This window comes from Oncorhynchus tshawytscha, unplaced genomic scaffold (genome assembly GCF_018296145.1).
Source record: "Oncorhynchus tshawytscha isolate Ot180627B unplaced genomic scaffold, Otsh_v2.0 Un_contig_6779_pilon_pilon, whole genome shotgun sequence".
In the NCBI taxonomy this organism is placed as follows: domain Eukaryota; kingdom Metazoa; phylum Chordata; class Actinopteri; order Salmoniformes; family Salmonidae; genus Oncorhynchus; species Oncorhynchus tshawytscha.
In genome coordinates, this window is record NW_024608248.1 from 1 (window position 1) to 21,024 (window position 21,024).

The 21,024-nt window shown below is 50.0% G+C and overlaps 1 protein-coding gene across 1 annotated transcript; it reads right to left on the minus strand.

Annotated features, from left to right (window-relative positions):
• Positions 1–705: 705 nt before the first annotated feature.
• LOC121843357 (C-terminal-binding protein 2-like) lies at positions 706–20,781 on the minus strand (the record flags this gene model as incomplete). Its single annotated transcript, XM_042312974.1, has 4 exons — positions 20,715–20,781; positions 20,392–20,582; positions 5,841–5,985; positions 706–912 (listed from the first exon to the last, which is right to left on the minus strand). Coding segments are annotated over exons 1-4 (610 nt in total), but the record flags the coding sequence as incomplete, so codon positions are not given.
• Between the last annotated feature and the right edge of the window lie 243 nt (positions 20,782–21,024).

Genomic DNA, 21,024 nt, shown 5'->3' on the forward strand with positions numbered 1-21,024 from the left:
GAGAAACCGACAGAGAGAGAGAGAGAGAGAGAGAGAGAGAGACAGAGAGAGAGAAAGAGAGAGACAGAGAGAGAGAGAGAAGAGAGAGAGACAGAGAGAGAGAGAAGAGGGAGAGACAGAGAGAGAGAGAGAGAGAGAGAGACAGAGAGAGAGAGAGACAGAGAGAGAGAGAGAGAGAGAGAGAAAGGGGAGAGACAGAGAGAGAGAGAAAAGAAAGAGAGAGAGAGAGAGAGAGAGAGAGAGAGAAAGGGGAGAGTGTAAAACAGAGGAGTCCTTCCACACAGTTCTTCCACACACAGAGACAGAGAGAGAGAGAAAGAGAGAGAGAGAGAGAGAGAGAGAGAAAGGGGAGAGACAGAGAGAGAGAGAAAGAGAGAGAGAGACAGAGAGAGAGAGAGAGAGAGAGAGAGAGAGAGACAGAGAGAGAGAGAGAGAGGGAGAGAGAGAGAGAGAAAGGGGAGAGAGAGAAAGGGGAGAGACAGAGAGAGAGAGAAAGAGAAAGAGAGAGAGAGAGGGAGAGAGAGAGAGAGAGAAAGGGGAGAGACAGAGAGAGAGAGAAAGAGAGAGAGAGACAGAGAGAGAGAGAGACAGAGAGAGAGAGAGAGAGAGAGAGAGAAAGGGGAGAGACAGAGAGAGAGAGAAAGAGAAAGAGAGAGAGAAAGGGGAGAGTGTAAAACAGAGGAGTCCTTCCACACAGTTCCTCACCGAAGCCTATAAGGCCCAGTGTCTCCCCACGGATGCGTGCCGCTCCGGACGCCACCTCTCTGATCTGCTCCACGCTCTGGACCCGCGTGCCCTCCCGGAGAGCCTGGTACAACCAGGTGTTTCGTCGGTACAGGTTGAGGATGTGACACATGGTGGAGTCCGCTGTCTCCTCTACGCAAGCCGACGGGATGTTACACACTGCTACGCCTGGGGGAGGAGGACACATAGTTAGATTAAGAGACACCTGGGGAGGAGGACACAGAGTTAGATTAAAAGACATCTGGGGGAGGGGGACACACAGAGTTAGATTAAGAGACACCTGGGGAGGAGGACACACAGAGTTAGATTAAGAGACACCTGGGGGAGGAGGACACACAGAGTTAGATTAAGAGACACCTGGGGAGGAGGACACACAGAGTTAGATTAAGAGACACCTGGGGGAGGAGGACACACAGAGTTAGATTAAGAGACACCTGGGGGAGGAGGACACACAGAGTTAGATTAAGAGACACCTGGGGGAGGAGGACACACAGAGTTAGTTAGTTAGTTACAGAAAGCAAACACACAGGTTAGATGTAGATCAGGTGTGTAGAATTACAGTTGTTAATTGGTTAGAGGGGGGCATACCATACAATACACCTGGGGGAGGAGGACGGCAGGGTAGCCTAGTGTTAAATACACCCTACAATACCATACCCCATACAATACCCCATATAATACATACCATACAATACCCCATATAATACAATACCATACCATACCCCATATAATACATACCATACAATACCATACCATACAATACCGCATATAATACCATTCAATACAATACCCCATATAATACATACCATACAATACCCCATATAATATATACCATACAATACCCCATATAATATATACCATACAATACCCCATAAAATATATACCATACAATACCCCATATAATACCATACCATAAAATACCCCACTCAATAATATGTACCATACAATACCCGATGGAACAGTATATAATACCATACCATACAATACCCCATATAATACCATACAATACCCCATATAATATATACCATACAATATCCCAAATAATACATACCATACAATACCCCATATAATATATACCATACAATACCCCATATAATATATACCATACAATACCCCATAAAATATATACCATACAATACCCCATATAATACCATACCATACAATACCCCACATAATATGTACATGTGTATCACAAATAAAAATTTGATTTGATTTGATTTAGATAATACCATACCCAATATACAATACCCCATATAATACATATATAACATACCATATAAATATATACCATACAATACCCCATATAATATATACCATACAATACCCCATATAATATATACCATACAATACCCCATATAATACCATACCATACAATACCCCATATAATACCCCATACAATACCATACAATACCCCATATAATACCATACCATACAATACCCCATACAATACCCCACACAATACCATACCATACAATACCCCATATAATACCATACCATACCCCATACCATACCATACAATACCCCATATAATACCATACAATACCCCATATAATATATACCATACAATATCCCATATAATACCATACCATACAATACCCCATATAATACCCCATACAATACCCCCATATAATACCCCTACAATACCCCATACAATACACCATATAATACCCCATACAATACCCCATATAATACCAGACCATACCCCATACAATACCCCATACAATACCATACCATAACCCATATAATATATACCATACAATACCCCATATAATACCATACCATACAATACCCCATATAATACCCCATACAATACCATACAATACCCCATATAATACCATACCATACAATACCCCATACAATACCCCACACAATACCATACCATACAATACCCCATATAATACCATACCATACCCCATACCATACCATACAATACCCCATATAATACCATACAATACCCCATATAATATATACCATACAATATCCCATATAATACCATACCATACAATACCCCATATAATACCCCATACAATACCCCATATAATACCCCATACAATATCCCATACAATACCCCATACAATACCCCATATAATACCAGACCATACCCCATACAATACCCCATACAATACCCCATATAATACCAGACCATAACCCATACAATACCCCATACAATATCCCATATAATACCAGACCATAACCCATACAATACCCCATACGATACCCCATACAATACCCCATATAATACCACATACAATACCGTACAATACCCCATATAATACCCCATACAATACCCCATACAATACCCCATACAATACCATACAATACCTCTTATAATAAAATACAATACAATACCCCTTATAATACAATACCATACAATACCCCATACAACACATACCATACCATACCCCATACAATATCATACAATACTCCATATAATACCATACAATACAATACCCCTTATAATACAATACCATACAATACCCCATATAATACAATACCAAACCATACCCCATATAATACCATACCATACCCCATACAATACCATACAATACCCCTTATAATACAATACAATACAATGCCCCTTATAATACAATGCCATACAATACCCCATATAATACCATGCAATACCCCTTATAATACAATACCATACAATATCCCATATAATACCATACAATACCCCTTATAATACAATACAATACAATACCCCATATAATACCATACCATACCATACAATACCCCATATAATACCATGCAATACCCCTTATAATACAATACCATACAATACCCCATATAATACCATACCATACCCCATACAATACCATACAATACCCCTTATAATACAATACAATACCCCTTATAATACAATACCATACAATACCCCTTATAATACAATACCATACAATACCCCTTATAATACAATACCATACAATACCCCATATAATACCATACCATACCATACCCCATACAATACCCCTTATAATACCATACAATACCCCTTATAATACAATACAATACCCCTTATTATACAATACCATACAATACCCCTTATAGTACAATACCCCTTATAATACCATACCATACCCCTTAATGACAAAGCAAAAACAGGTTTTTAGAATGTATATACCACACAATAACCCATATAATACCATACCATACAATACCCCATACAATACCCCATATAATATATACCATACAATACCCCATACAATACCATACCATACAATACCCCATATAATACCATACCATACAATACCCCATATAATATATACCATACAATACCCCATATAATACCATACCATACAATACCCCATACAATACCCCATATAATACCATACAATACCCCATATAATACCATACCATACCCCATACAATACCATACCATACAATACCCCATATAATACCACACAATACCCCTTATAATACGATACAATACCCCATATAATACAATACAATACAATACCCCTTATAATACAATACCATACAATACCCCTTATAATACCATAAAATACCCCATATAATACAATACCATACAATACCCCTTATAATACCATAAAATACCCCATATAATACAATACCATACCATACCCCATATAATACCATAACATACCCCTCATAATACCATACCATACCCCATATAATACCACACAATACCCCTTAATGACAAAGCAAAAACAGGTTTATAGAATGTTTGCAAAAAAAAAATAGGAAATTACATTTACATAAATATTCAGACCTTTTACTCAGTACCTTGTTGAAGCACCTTTGGCAGCGATTACAGCCTCAAGTCTTCTTGGGTACAACGCTACAAGCTTGGCACACCTGTATTTGGGGAGTTTCTCCCATTATTCTCTGCAGATCCTTTCAAGCTCTATCAGGTTGGATGGGAAGCGTCGCTGCACAGCTATTTTCAGGTCTCTCCAGAGATGTTCGATCGGGTTCAAGTCCGAGTTCTGGCTGGGCCACTCAAGGACATTCAGAGACTTGTCCCGAAACCACTCCTGCATTGTGTTGGCTGTGCACTTAGGGTTGTTGTCCTGCTGGAAGGTGAACCTTTGCCCCAGTCTGAAGTCCTGAGTCCTCTGGAGCAGGTTTTCATCAAGGATGTCTCTGTACTTGCTCCGTTCATCTTTCCCTCGATCCTGACTAGTCTCCCTGTCCCTGCCGCTGAATAACATCCCCACAGCATGATGCTGCCACCACCATGCTTCACCGTAGGGATGGTGCCAGGTTTCCTCCAGACATAATGCTTGGCATTCAGGCCAAAAGTTCAACCTTGTTTCATCAGACCAGAGAATCTTGTTTCTCATGGTCTGAGAGTTCTTTAGGGGCCTTTTGGCAATCTCGAAGTGGGCTGTCATGTGCCTTTTACTGAGAAGTGGCTTCTATCTGGCCACTCTACCATAAAGGCCTGATTGGTGGAGTGCTGCAGATGGTTGTCTTTCTGGAATGTTCTCCTATCTCCACAAAGGAACTCTAGAGCTCTGTCAGAGTGACCATCGGGTTCTTGGTCAACTCCCTGACCAAGGCCCTTCTCCCCCGATTGCTCAGTTTGGCCGGGCAACCAGCTCTAGGAAGAGTCTTGGTCGTTCCAAACTTCTTCCATTTAAGAATGATGGAGGCCACTGTGTTCTTGGGAACCTTCAATGCTGCAGAAATCTTTTGGTACCCTTCCCCAGATCTGTGCCTCGACACAATCCTGTCTCGGAGCTCTACAGAGAATTCCTTTGACCTCATGGCTTGGTTTTTTGCTCTGACATCTCAAGGATGATTAATGGAAACAGGATGCACCTGAGTCTCATAGCAAAAGGTCTGAATACTTATGTAAATAAGGTATATTTTCTATTTGTAATAAATTAGCTACAATTTATAAGAACCAGTTTTTGCGTTGTCATTATGGGTATTGCGTGTGATGAGGACAAATATTTATTTAATCCATTTTAGAATAAGGCTGTAACGTAACAAAATGTGAAAAAAAATCAAGGGGTCTGAATACTTTCCGAGTGCACTGCACGTGTTAACGAAAGTAACTTTTGGATAAAAGTGTCTCTGCTAAGTGACTACATTCTGCCGATCATAGTTGGGTGAATATTGGTGCGTACCCAGCTCTCCGGCTGCCTTGATGTCGATGTTGTCGTAGCCGCTGCCGATGCGGATGATGATGCGTAGAGCCTTGAACTTCTCTAGGTCCTCTCTGGTCAGAGTGATGGTGTGGTACATCATGGCCCCTACTGCCTCGTTCAACACCTGGAGAGACAAACGAACATGGTCAAGATGGCCTCTACCGCCTCGTTCAACACCTGGAGAGACAAACAGACATGGTCAAGATGGCCTCTACTGCCTCCTTCAACACCTGGAGAGACAAACAGACATGGTCAAGATGGCCTCTCCTGCCTCGTTCAACACCTGGAGAGACAAACAGACATGGCCAAGATGGCCCCTACCACCTCGTTCAACACCTGGAGAGACAAACAGACATGGTCAAGATGGCCTCTACTGCCTCGTTCAACACCTGGAGAGACAAACAGACACGGTCAAGATGGCCTCTCCCGCCTCTTTCAACACCTGGAGAGACAAATGGTCAAGATGGCCTCTACTGCCTCGTTCTACACCTGGAGAGACAAACAAACATGGTCAAGATGGCCTCTACTGCCTCGTTCTACACCTGGAGAGACAAACAAACATGGTCAAGATGGCCTCTACTGCCTCGTTCTACACCTGGAGAGACAAACAGACACGGTCAAGATGGCCTCTCCCGCCTCGTTCAACACCTGGAGAGACAAACAGACACGGTCAAGATGGCCTCTACTGCCTCGTTCAACACCTGGAGAGACAAACAGACATGGTCAAGATGGCCTCTACCGCCTCGTTCAACACCTGGAGAGACAAATGGTCAAGATGGCCTCTACTGCCTCGTTCTACACCTGGAGAGACAAACGAACATGGTCAAGATGGTCGCTACCGCCTCTTTCAACACTTCAACTACACAGTTAGGACACTTCCTCACAGGGTCGTAGTTACACAGTTAGGACACTTCCTCACAGGGCCGTAGTTACACAGTTAGGACACTTCCTCACAGGGCCGTAGTTACACAGTTAGGACACTTCCTCACAGGGTCGTAGTTACACAGTTAGGACACTTCCTCACAGGGTCGTAGCTACACAGTTAGGACACTTCCTCACAGGGCCATAGTTACACAGTTAGGACACGTCCTCACAGGGTCGTAGTTACACAGTTAGGACACTTCCTCACAGGGTCGTAGCTACACAGTTAGGACACTTCCTCACAGGGTCGTAGTTACACAGTTAGGACACTTCCTCACAGGGCCCTAGTTACACAGTTAGGACACTTCCTCACAGGGCCGTAGCTACACTGTCTCCTGGTAGGACCTGTTAGATGGAGAGCTGTCTCCTGGGAGGACCTGTTAGATGGTAGAGCTGTCTCCTGGTAGGACCTGTTAGATGGTAGAGCTGTCTCCTGGTAGGACCTGTTAGATGGTAGAGCTGTCTCCTGGTAGGACCTGTTAGATGGTAGAGCTGTCTCCTGGTAGGACCTGTTAGATGGTAGAGCTGTCTCCTGGTAGGACCTGTTAGATGGTAGAGCTGTCTCCTGGGAGGACCTGTTAGATGGTAGAGCTGTCTCCTGGTAGGACCTGTTAGATGGTAGAGCTGTCTCCTGGTAGGACCTGTTAGATGGTAGAGCTGTCTCCTGGTAGGACCTGTTAGATGGTAGAGCTGTCTCCTGGTAGGACCTGTTAGATGGTAGAGCTGTCTCCTGGTAGGACCTGTTAGATGGTAGAGCTGTCTCCAGGTAGGACCTGTTAGATGGTAGAGCTGTCTCCTGGTAGGACCTGTTAGATGGTAGAGCTGTCTCCTGGTAGGACCTGTTAGATGGTAGAGCTGTCTCCTGGGAGGACCTGTTAGATGGTAGAGCTGTCTCCTGGTAGGACCTGTTAGATGGTAGAGCTGTCTCCAGGTAGGACCTGTTAGATGGTAGAGCTGTCTCCTGGTAGGACCTGTTAGATGGTAGAGCTGTCTCCTGGTAGGACCTGTTAGATGGTAGAGCTGTCTCCTGGTAGGACCTGTTAGATGATAGAGCTGTCTCCTGGGAGGACCTGTTAGATGGTAGAGCTGTCTCCTGGTAGGACCTGTTAGATGGTAGAGCTGTCTCCAGGTAGGACCTGTTAGATGGTAGAGCTGTCTCCTGGTAGGACCTGTTAGATGGTAGAGCTGTCTCCTGGTAGGACCTGTTAGATGGTAGAGCTGTCTCCTGGTAGGACCTGTTAGATGATAGAGCTGTCTCCTGGTAGGACCTGTTAGATGGTAGAGCTGTCTCCTGGGAGGACCTGTTAGATGGTAGAGCTGTCTCCTGGTAGGACCTGTTAGATGGTAGAGCTGTCTCCTGGTAGGACCTGTTAGATACTAATTCAAGGTTAAAGCTCTCTCTTTCGATCTCTCTCTCACTCTCTCTGTTTATCTCTCCTTAATCTTCGCTCACTCACTCTCTCTGTCTATCTCTCTTTAATCTCTCTCTCTCTCTCACACTATCTCTATCTCTCTTTAATCTTCTCTCTCCTACTCTCTCTGTCCTCATATACCCTCTCTCTCTCTCAGATGCCCTCTCTCTCTCTCTCTCTCTCTCTCTCTGTCCTCATATACCCTCTCTCTCTCAGGCCGTCGCCACTTCTCTGAAGGGGTTTGTGATTGGCTGTAGAGCCAGGGACAAAGCTCTCTTGCAAGGGGAGTGACTAAAGAAATGAACGGGTTTGTGAAAGAAATAGTCTCTGAGCGCCACTCGTTTACGGAAATGGAAAGGCTGACCTAATCTGTCTGTTACCCCCCTCCTCTGTCTACACACACACACACACATAGACACACACATAGACACACACAGACACACACACACACACACACACACACACACACACACACACACACACACACACACACACACACACACACACACCGCTGAGATGACCTCATAGTCATATAATCCAGGAAGATATGGAGTCTGTGAACACACGCAAACACACACACACACACACACACGCACACGCACACATACACACACACACACACACACACACAAACTTGAACCCTATTTTGAGAAGCATCCTTTCTGACAGGTTTCTCTGTGAGACTTGGAGACCTTCGCTGTAGGAGCTCTATCGTCTGTGTGTGTGTGTGTGTGTGTGTGTGTGCGCGTGCGTGTGTGCGTGCGTGTGTGCGTGCATGTGTGCGTGCGTGTGTGCATGCGTGCGTGCGTGTGTGTGTGTGTCTGTGTGTGTGTGTATTGTGTGTGTGTGCGTGCGTGTGTGTGTGTGTGTGCTCAGTGGGGATAACGGTAATGCTGTAACGCTGAGGGAGGATATGTTTAGCAGGCCCCCTCTTTGCAGCTGGAGAGGTCGAGTCTCTGCTGGACGTCTGCTGGCTACAGAGTGTGTGTGTGTGTGTGTGTGTGAGCTCAGTGGGGATAACGGTAATGCTGTAACGCTGAGGGAGGATATGTTTAGCAGGCCCCCTCTTTGCAGCTGGAGAAGTCGAGTCTCTGCTGGACGTCTGCTGGCTACAGACCTGCTGTCTGTCGGACATCAAACCGAATCCGTACGGGCTGTTTTCCTGGACGGACCATCTCTATTGAACATGATGAATAATCCACTGGACCTTGTACTGTATATCTAGGATATTATATAACAGAACCACGTTTGGCTTCTGCACACATCGACACTAATACTATCCAATACCTTAATACAGCCAGTACCATTGAGAAATCCTTCAGATGGTTAGAGGAGACTAGTACCTTCACCGTGTTTGTTTCAGGCCAGGGTCACTGAGGAGACTAGTACCTTCACCATGTTTGTCTCAGGCCAGGGTCACTGAGGAGACTAGTACCTTCACCGTGTTTGTTTCAGGCCAGGGTCACTGAGGAGACTAGAACCTTCACCATGTTTGTCTCAGGCCAGGATCACTGAGGGTCACTGAGGGGACTAGTACCTCACCGTGTTTGTGGCAGGTCAGGGTCACTGAGGGTCACTGAGGAGACTAGTACCTTCACCGTGTTTGTTTCAGGCCAGGATCACTGAGGGTCACTGAGGAGACTAGTACCTTCACCATGTTTGTCTCAGGCCAGGGTCACTGAGGAGACTAGAACCTTCACCATGTTTGTCTCAGGCCAGGATCACTGAGGGTCACTGAGGGGACTAGTACCTTCACCATGTTTGTCTCAGGCCAGGGTCACTGAGGGTCACTGAGGAGACTAGTACCTTCACCATGTTTGTCTCAGGCCAGGGTCACTGAGGAGACTAGTACCTTCACCATGTTTGTCTCAGGCCAGGGTCACTGAGGAGACTAGTACCTTCACCATGTTTGTCTCAGGCCAGGATCACTGAGGGTCACTGAGGAGACTAGTACCTTCACCATGTTTGTCTCAGGCCAGGGTCACTGAGGAGACTAGTACCTCACCATGTTTGTCTCAGGCCAGGGTCACTGAGGAGAATTCTCCTGTATCTTAGTCTTGTTTCACCCCCCCCACACTGCTCAACTAACAATGTGAGACACAGTGCAGCAGATACAGTTGAAGTTGGAAGTTGACATAGACTTAGTTCTGAGTCATTAAAACTCATTTTTCAATCACTCAACAAATTAATTGTTATCAAACTATAGTTTTGGCAAGTCGGTTAGGACATCTACTTTGTGCATGACACAAGTAATTTTTCCAACAATTGTTTGCAGACAGATTATTTCAATTATAATTCACTGTATCACAATTCCAGTGGGTGAGAAGTTTACATACACTAAGTTGAGTGGGCCTTTAAACAGCATGGAAAATTACGTCATGGCTTTAGAAGGTTCTGATAGGCTAATTGACATCATTTGAGTCAATTGGAGGTGTACCTGTGGATGTATTTCAAGGGTTACCTTCAAACTCAGTGCCTCGTTGCTTGACATCATGGGAAAATCAAAAGAAATCAGCCAAGACCTCAGAAAAAAATGGTAGACCTCCACAAGTCTGGTTCATCCTTGGGAGCAATTTCCAAACGCCTGAAGGTACCACGTTCATCTGTACAAACAATATTACTCAAGTATAAACTCCATGGGACCACGCAGCCGTTTTGAGCGTGTGGCCGCTGTGCTTGTGTTCAGGAGATTATGTTACGCACGCCTCTATGAAGAGGGAACGCAACACCCTGCTACAACTAAACTCTCCGTGAAGTGAAAGAGGTTTGGACTGTAGGTGCAAGTAAGAATGACAACAGGCAGAATGTGGTACCGTTTACAAGGACTTTATTCCTTTACACGGTAATATGGGGAAAAGGGGCTGGACGGAACCAAAGCAAAGAAAGTAAATCTCAAAGCCCCCCCCCTCTCCTATCTTACCTGCCTACCCACTACTTACCTAATTTAGCACCACCTGGTGCCCTAACCAAAATACAAGGGGTGGTCCGCCCAGGTCTTACCTAGTGTGCCTAGACAGCGATTATGCTACGGGTATATGTATGCCCGCGGGCCTCTTGCCTAAACACTCCCTAGGTGCCTTCCCCTTCCCCCTGGGAACAAATGAAACAGAATATTAAACAATTTCACAAACAAACTAAGAAACAAAGGACATCAAATAAGTTCTATCTGAGCAACAAACTCACAGAACATACCACTTTCCAGCAAAATCAACCTCTATCACAATCAATCTCAGAAATCCCTACCTCCAGCAAAATCTCTACCTCCAAAAAGATCTCCCTCCTGAACAGAACACTGGCTTTTATATAGCTTCAGAAGGAATGGGTAATTGGAGACAGCTGTGTCTTGACGAGGGGGCGGGGTCAGCTCTCCAATTAGCCCTGGAGTCGACCAATCAGCTGCTTGAGGGATTTCAGGAAGCCATTTCCTGAAATAAACACATGCAAATACACAAACTACAACACATAATCTGGGGAACGTAACACCGCTCAGGAAGGAGACGCGTTCTGTCTCCTAGAAATGAACGTTCTTTGGTGCGAAAAGTTCAAATCAATCCCAGAACAGCAGCAAAGGACCTTGTGAAGATGCTGGAGGAAACGGGTACAAAAGTATCTACATCCACAGTAAAACGAGTCCTATATCGCCATAACCTGAAAGTCCCCTCAGCAAGGAAGAAGCCACTGCTCCAAAACCGCCATAAAAAAGCCAGACTACGGTTTGCTACTGCACATGGGGACAAAGATCGTACTTTTTGGAGAAATGTCCTCTGGTCTGATGAAACAAAAATATAATTGTTTGGCCATAATGACCATTGTTATGTTTGGAGGAAAAAGGGGGAGGCTTGCAAGCCTAAGAACACCATCCCAACCTTGAAGCACGGGGGTGGCAGCATCATGTTGTGGGGGTGCTTTTCTGCAGGAGGGACTGGTGCACTTTACAAAATAGATGGCATCATGAGGAAGGGAAATTATGTGGATATATTGAAGCAACATCTCAAGACATCAGTCAGGAAATTAAAGCTTGGTCGCAAATGGGTCTTCCAAATGGACAATGACCCCAAGCATACTTCCACAGTTGTGGCAAAATGACTTAAGGACAACAAAGTCAAGGTATTGGAGTGGCCATCACAAAACCCTGACCTCAATCACATAGAAAATTTGTAGAACTGAAAAAGCGTGTGCGAGCAAGGAGGCCTACAAACCTGACTCGGTTACACCAGCTCTGTCAGGAGGAATGGGACAGAATTCCCACAACTTATTGTGGGAAGCTTATGGAAGGCTACCCAAAACGTTTGACCCAAGTTAAACAATTTAAAGGCAATGCTACCAAATACTAATTGAGTGTATGTAAACTTCTGACCCACTGGGAATGTGATGAAAGAAATAAAAGCTGAAATAAATCATTCTCTCTGCTATTATTCTGACATTTCACATTCTTAAAATAAAGTGGGGATCCTTAACTGACCTAAGACAGGGAATTTTTACAAGGATTAAATGTCAGGAACTGTGGAAAAACAGAGTTTAAATGTAATTTGGCTAAGGTGTATGTAAACATCTGACTTCAACTGTAGTTCCTTCTCTGATTTAGTTCAAGGCCACTAGCAACTCTCCAGACAGTTAGTGTTGTAACATGGTCACCAGATGGGGTGGATGGAGGGGTCTGTACCAGCTGGGGTGGATGGAGGGGTCAGTACCAGCTGGGGTGGATGGAGGGGTCTGTACCAGCTGGGGTGGATGGAGGTGGATGGAGGGGTCTGTAACAGCTGGGGTGGATGGAGGGGTCAGTACCAGCTGGGGTGGATGGAGGGGTCTGTACCAGCTGGGGTGGATGGAGGTGGATGGAGGGGTCTGTAACAGCTGGGGTGGATGGAGGTGTCTGTAACAGCTGGGGGGTTCGAGGTGGATGGAGGTGTCTGTAACAGCTGGGGTGGATGGAGGGGTCTGTAACAACTGGGGTGGATGGAGGGGTCTGTACCAGCTGGGGTGGATGGAGGTGGATGGATGTCTCTGTAACAGCTGGGGTGGATGGAGGGGTCTGTAACAGCTGGGGTGGATGGAGGGGTCTGTACCAGCTGGGGTGGATGGAGGGGTCTGTAACAGCTGGGGTGGATGGAGGGGTCTGTAACAGCTGGGCTGGATGGAGGGGTCTGTACCAGCTGGGGTGGATGGAGGGGTCTGTACCAGCTGGGGTGGATGGAGGGGTCTGTACCAGCTGGGGTGGTTGGAGGGGTCTGTACAGGCTGGGGTGGATGGAGGTGTCTGTAACAGCTGGGGTGGATGGAGGGGTCTGTACCAACTGGGGTGGATGGAGGGGTCTGTAACAGCTGAGGTGGATGGAGGTGTCTGTAACAGCTGGGGTGGATGGAGGGGTCTGTACCAACTGGGGTGGATGGAGGGGTCTGTAACAGCTGGGGTGGATGGAGGTGGATGGAGGTGTCTGTAACAGCTGGGGTGGATGGAGGGGTCTGTACCAGCTGGGGTGGATGGAGGTGGATGGAGGGGTCTGTAACAGCTGGGGTGGATGGAGGGGTCTATACCAGCTGGGGTGGATGGAGGTGGATGGAGGGGTCTGTACCAGCTGGGATGGATGGAGGGGTCTGTAACAGGTGTGGTGGATGGAGGTGGATGGAGGGGTCAGTACCAGCTGGGATGGATGGAGGGGTCTGTACCAGCTGGGGTGGATGGAGGGGTCTGTACCAGCTGGGGTGGATGGAGGGGTCAGTAACAGCTGGGGTGGATGGAGGGGTCTGTACCAGCTGGGGTGGATGGAGTTGGATGAAGGGGTCTATACCAGCTGGGATGGATGGAGGGGTCTGTACCAGCTGGGGTGGATGGAGGTTGATGGAGGGGTCTGTACCAGCTGGGATGGATGGAGGGGTCTGTACCAGCTGGGGTGGATGGAGGTGGATGGAGGGGTCTGTAACAGTTGGGGTGGATGAAGGGGTCTATACCAGCTGGGGTGGATGGAGGTGGATGGAGGGGTTTGTACCAGCTGGGGTGGATGGAGGGGTCTGTAACAGCTGGGGTGGATGGAGGTGGATGGAGGTGTCTGTAACAGCTGGGGTGGATGGAGGTGGATGGAGGGGTCTGTACCAGCTGGGGTGGATGGAGGGGTCTGTAACAGCTGGGGTGGATGGAGGGGTCTGTAACAGCTGGGGTGGATGGAGGGGTCTGTAACAGCTGGGGTGGATGGAGGGGTCTGTAACAGCTGGGGTGGATGGAGGGGTCTGTAACAGCTGGGGTGGATGGAGGGGTCTGTAACAGCTGGGGTGGATGGAGGTGGATGGAGGGGTCTGTACCAGCTGGGGTGGATGGAGGGGTCTGTACCAGCTGGGGTGGATGGAGGGGTCTGTACCAGCTGGGGTGGATGGAGGTGGATGGAGGGGTCTGTAACAGCTGGGGTGGATGGAGGTGGATGGAGGGGTCTGTACCAGCTGGGGTGGATGGAGGGGTCTGTACCAGCTGGGGTGGATGGAGGTGGATGGAGGGGTCTGTAACAGCTGGGGTGGATGGAGGGGTCTGTAAAAGCTGGGGTGGATGGAGGAGTCTGTAACAGCTGGGGTGGATGGAGGGGTCTGTACCAGCTGGGGTGGATGGAGGGGTCTGTAACAGCTGGGGTGGATGGAGGGGTCTGTAACAGCTGGGGTGGATGGAGGGGTCTGTAACAGCTGGGGTGGATGGAGGGGTCTGTACCAGCTGGGGTGGATGGAGGGGTCAGTACCAGCTGGGGTGGATGGAGGGATCTGTACCAGCTGGGGTGGATGGAGGGGTCTGTAACAGCTGGGGTGGATGCAGGGGTCTGTACCAGCTGGGGTGGATGGAGGGGTCTGTACCAGCTGGGGTGGATGGAGGGGTCTGTACCAGCTGGGGTGGATGGAGGGGTCTGTACCAGCTGGGGTGGATGGAGGGGTCTGTACCAGCTGGGGTGGATGGAGGTGGATGGAGGGGTCTGTACCAGCTGGGGTGGATGGAGGGGTCTGTACCAGCTGGGGTGGATGGAGGGGTCTGTAACAGCTGGGGTGGATGGAGGGGTCTGTACCAGCTGGGGTGGATGGAGGGGTCAGTAACAGCTGGGGGTTCGAGGTGGATGGAGGTGTCTGTAACAGCTGGGGTGGATGGAGGGGTCTGTAACAACTGGGGTGGATGGAGGGGTCTGTACCAGCTGGGGTGGATGGAGGTGGATGGATGTCTCTGTAACAGCTGGGGTGGATGGAGGGGTCTGTAACAGCTGGGGTGGATGGAGGGGTCTGTACCAGCTGGGGTGGATGGAGGGGTCTGTAACAGCTGGGGTGGATGGAGGGGTCTGTAACAGCTGGGCTGGATGGAGGGGTCTGTACCAGCTGGGGTGGATGGAGGGGTCTGTACCAGCTGGGGTGGATGGAGGGGTCTGTACCAGCTGGGGTGGTTGGAGGGGTCTGTACAGGCTGGGGTGGATGGAGGTGTCTGTAACAGCTGGGGTGGATGGAGGGGTCTGTACCAACTGGGGTGGATGGAGGGGTCTGTAACAGCTGAGGTGGATGGAGGTGTCTGTAACAGCTGGGGTGGATGGAGGGGTCTGTACCAACTGGGGTGGATGGAGGGGTCTGTAACAGCTGGGGTGGATGGAGGTGGATGGAGGTGTCTGTAACAGCTGGGGTGGATGGAGGGGTCTGTACCAGCTGGGGTGGATGGAGGTGGATGGAGGGGTCTGTAACAGCTGGGGTGGATGGAGGGGTCTATACCAGCTGGGGTGGATGGAGGTGGATGGAGGGGTCTGTACCAGCTGGGATGGATGGAGGGGTCTGTAACAGGTGTGGGGGTGGAGGGGGATGGAGGGGTCAGTACCAGCTGGGATGGATGGAGGGGTCTGTACCAGCTGGGGTGGATGGAGGGGTCTGTACCAGCTGGGGTGGATGGAGGGGTCAGTAACAGCTGGGGTGGATGGAGGGGTCTGTACCAGCTGGGGTGGATGGAGTTGGATGAAGGGGTCTATACCAGCTGGGATGGATGGAGGGGTCTGTACCAGCTGGGGTGGATGGAGGTTGATGGAGGGGTCTGTACCAGCTGGGATGGATGGAGGGGTCTGTACCAGCTGGGGTGGATGGAGGTGGATGGAGGGGTCTGTAACAGTTGGGGTGGATGAAGGGGTCTATACCAGCTGGGGTGGATGGAGGTGGATGGAGGGGTTTGTACCAGCTGGGGTGGATGGAGGGGTCTGTAACAGCTGGGGTGGATGGAGGTGGATGGAGGTGTCTGTAACAGCTGGGGTGGATGGAGGTGGATGGAGGGGTCTGTACCAGCTGGGGTGGATGGAGGGGTCTGTAACAGCTGGGGTGGATGGAGGGGTCTGTAACAGCTGGGGTGGATGGAGGGGTCTGTAACAGCTGGGGTGGATGGAGGGGTCTGTAACAGCTGGGGTGGATGGAGGGGTCTGTAACAGCTGGGGTGGATGGAGGGGTCTGTAACAGCTGGGGTGGATGGAGGTGGATGGAGGGGTCTGTACCAGCTGGGGTGGATGGAGGGGTCTGTACCAGCTGGGGTGGATGGAGGGGTCTGTACCAGCTGGGGTGGATGGAGGTGGATGGAGGGGTCTGTAACAGCTGGGGTGGATGGAGGTGGATGGAGGGGTCTGTACCAGCTGGGGTGGATGGAGGGGTCTGTACCAGCTGGGGTGGATGGAGGTGGATGGAGGGGTCTGTAACAGCTGGGGTGGATGGAGGGGTCTGTAAAAGCTGGGGTGGATGGAGGAGTCTGTAACAGCTGGGGTGGATGGAGGGGTCTGTACCAGCTGGGGTGGATGGAGGGGTCTGTAACAGCTGGGGTGGATGGAGGGGTCTGTAACAGCTGGGGTGGATGGAGGGGTCTGTAACAGCTGGGGTGGATGGAGGGGTCTGTACCAGCTGGGGTGGATGGAGGGGTCAGTACCAGCTGGGGTGGATGGAGGGATCTGTACCAGCTGGGGTGGATGGAGGGGTCTGTAACAGCTGGGGTGGATGCAGGGGTCTGTACCAGCTGGGGTGGATGGAGGGGTCTGTACCAGCTGGGGTGGATGGAGGGGTCTGTACCAGCTGGGGTGGATGGAGGGGTCTGTACCAGCTGGGGTGGATGGAGGGGTCTGTACCAGCTGGGGTGGATGGAGGTGGATGGAGGGGTCTGTACCAGCTGGGGTGGATGGAGGGGTCTGTACCAGCTGGGGTGGATGGAGGGTCTGTAACAGCTGGGGTGGATGGAGGGGTCTGTATCAGGTGGCTAGAGCCCTATTCCCTATATAGTGCAATGCAGTAAAAGTAGTGTAAAACAGCCAGTCTGCCACTCAGCCAGTCAGTCAGCCAGTCAGTCACCCAGTTAGCCAGTCAGCCACCCAGTCAGTCAGCCAGTCAGTCAGCCAGTCAGTCAGTCAGTCAGTCAGTCAGCCAGTCAGCCAGTCAGTCAGTCAGTCAGTCAGCCACCCAGCCACCCAGCCAGTCAGTCAGTCAGCCAGCCACACAGTCAGTCAGCCAGCCACCCAGTCAGTCAGCCAGCCACCCAGCCACCCAGTCAGTCAGTCAGCCAGCCACCCAGTCAGTCAGTCAGTCAGCCAGTCAGCCACCCAGCCACCCAGTCGGCCACCCAGCCACCCAGTCAGTCACTCACCCAGCCACCCAGTCAGTCACTCAGCCAGCCAGCCACCCACCCAGCCACCCAGTCAGCCACCCAGCCATCCAGTCAGTCAGTCTCTCTCTGATTCAGAACTAACCATCTCATCTCCAGTCACCCAGTCAGTCAGCCACCCAGTCAGCCAGTCAGTCAGTTAGCCAGTCAGCCAGCCACCCAGCCAGTCACCCAGTCACCCAGTCAGTCAGACAGCCAGTAAGTTTCTCTCTGATTCAGAACTAACCATCTCATCTCCACCCAGCCAGTCACCCAGCCACCCAGCCACCCAGCCAGTCACCCAGTCACCCAGTCAGTCAGTCAGCCAGTAAGTTTCTCTCTGATTCAGAACTAACCATCTCATCTCCAGTCAGTCAGTCAGCCACCTAGCCAGTCAGTCAGCCAGTCAGTCACCCAGTTAGCCAGTCAGCCACCCAGTCAGCCAGTAAGTCCCTCTCTGATTCAGAACTAACCATCTCATCTCCACAGTAGAGAAGAGACGTTCATTTCACCTCTGGGCTTCTAAACAAACAAATCATTACTATGAATCAGCAGAATACACCACACCAGTACACCATCACATTACAATCCTGTTTTTATGAAGAGGTACTGTTAACTAGAACAACAAAACCCACCCATTCCCTCTCCTCTCCCTCCTTCTCTCCTCTCCCCCATAACCCTCCCCTCCTCCTCCTCCCCTCCCTCCTCCTCTCCCCCCCTCCTCCTCTCCCTCTCCTCCTCTCCCCCTCCTCCTCTCCCCCATCCCCTCCCCCTCCTCCCCTCTCCTCTCCCCCATCCCCTACCCCTCCTCCTCTCCTCTCCTCCTCCTCTCCTCTCCCCCTCCTCCTCTCCCCAATCTCCCTCTCCTCTCCCCCTCCTCCTCTCCCCCTCCCCTCCTCATCCACCTCTCCCCCATCCCCTCCCCTCCTTCTCCTCCTCTCCTCTCCTCTCCTCTCCTCTGCCGTCCTCCTCCTCTCCCCCATTCCCTCCCCTCCTTCTCCTCTCCCCTCCTCCTCCTCCTCCTCTCCCCCATCCCCTCCTCTCCTCCTCCTCTCCTCTCCCCCATCCCATCCTCCTCCTCTCTTCTCCCCCATCCCCTCCTCCTCTCCCCCATCCCCTTCCCTCCTCCTCCTCCCCCCTCCTCCTCCTCCTCCTCCCCCTCCTCCCCCTTCCTCCTCCTCCTCTCTTCTCCCCCATCCCCTCCACCTCTCCCCATCCCCTCCCCTCCTCCTCCTCTCCCCCATCCCCTCCTCCTCCTCCCCCATCCCTCCCCCTCCTCCTCTCCTCTCCCCCTCCTCCTCCTCCTCCTCTCCCCATCCCCTCCCTCTCTCCCTCCTTCTCTCCATTCACATCATGACACGGACCAAGGTCTCTGAGATGAGATGGACTGAATCTTTATGCAGATTCTGTAGTCTTTTTCATACCCCATTGTCCTAAAGCAGAGAGGAAGTGGGTCTGGTTTTAACCCTTCTATCTAGCAGAGACCGCAGATAGTATCTCCGAGACACACACACACACACACACACACACACACACACACACACACACACACACACACACACACACGCACACGCACACACACACACTCACACACACACATACATACACCACCCCCTACACATCACCCATCACACACCAACCCCCTACACATCACCCACCACACACCAACCCCTACACATCACCCACCACCCACCAACCCCTACACATCACCCCTACACATCACCCACCACACACCAACCCCTACACAACACCCATCACACACCAACCCCTACACACCAACCCCTACACATCACCCATCACACACCAACCCCTACACATCACTCCCTACACACCAACCCCCCTACACATCACCCATCACACACCAACGAGCTGTCCCGAGCTGCCGCCCCTCTGTCCCGAGCTGCCCCTCTGTCCATTGAGAAGAGTTGCCATGGTGAGGAGGCCACGGAAGCGGACAAGGTGGGGGACTAAGACTACGGTGAAGTGGGGGCCACGTCCAGCACCAGAGCCACCACCGCGGACAGATGCCCACCCAGACCATCCCCAATAGGTTCAGGTTTTGCGGCCGGAGTCCGCACCTTGGGGGGGGGGGGTACTGTCACACCCTGACCATAGTTTGCTTTGTATATTTCTATGTTTTGTTTGGTCAGGGTGTGATCTGAGTGGGCATTCTATGTTGGATGTCTTGTTTGTCTGTTTCTATGTCTGGCCTGATATGGTTCTCAATCAGAGGCAGGTGTTAGTCATTGTCTCTGATTGGGAACCATATTTAGGTAGCCTGGGTTTCACTGTGTGTTTGTGGGTGATTGTTCCTGTCTTTGTGTTTTGCACCAGATAGGGCTGTTTTGAGTTCTCACGTTTATTGTTTTCGTTAGTTTATTCATGTATAGCGTCTTCATTAAAGAAACATGAATAACCACCACGCTGCGTTTTGGTCCTCCTCTCCTTCACCACAAGAGAACCGTTACACTGTGTGGACTGTGTGTTAGTGTGTGTGTGTGTGTGTGTGTTAGTTACTCCACCTTCTCGTGTATCTCCTGTGTGTTAGTGTGTGTGTGTGTGTTAGTGTGTGTGTGTGTTAGTTACTCCACCTTCTCGTGTATCTCCTGTGTGGACTGTGCGTCACAGAAGGCGACGGTGGCCAGGTCTTTTAGGATGGGCATCTCCACGGTGCAGTCACGCCCGTCCAGCAGGGCCACTAAGGGCGCAGCCCGGTGCATACCGGCCAGGGGACAGAGGAAGAGAGGAGGGGTGAGAAACTGAAACCAGGATCCCATCTGATCTGGAGAGAACACCGACAGGGGACAGAGGAAGAGAGGAGGGGTGGGGCCGGATACCTGGAGAGAACACCGACAGGGGACAGAGGAAGAGAGGAGGGGGGAAACCGAAACCAGGATCCCATCTAGCCGGATACCTGGAGAGGACACCGACAGGGGACAGAGGAAGAGAGGAGGGGTGAGAAACCGAAACCAGGATCCCATCTAGCCGGATACCTGGAGAGAACACCGACAGGGGACAGAGGAAGAGAGGAGGGGTGAGAAACCGAAACCAGGATCCCATCTACAAGACACTTGTTCACTTCCAATACAGGAACATAACCCAAACCAGAACCAAACGTGAGGCAGCCCATTCCCAGGTACCGTTCTGATACAGTCAGTCAGTGTCTCGTTTTGACTCATTGACGTCCCTACAGAGGTGAAGGAGAGGAGGAGAGGAGACAGACA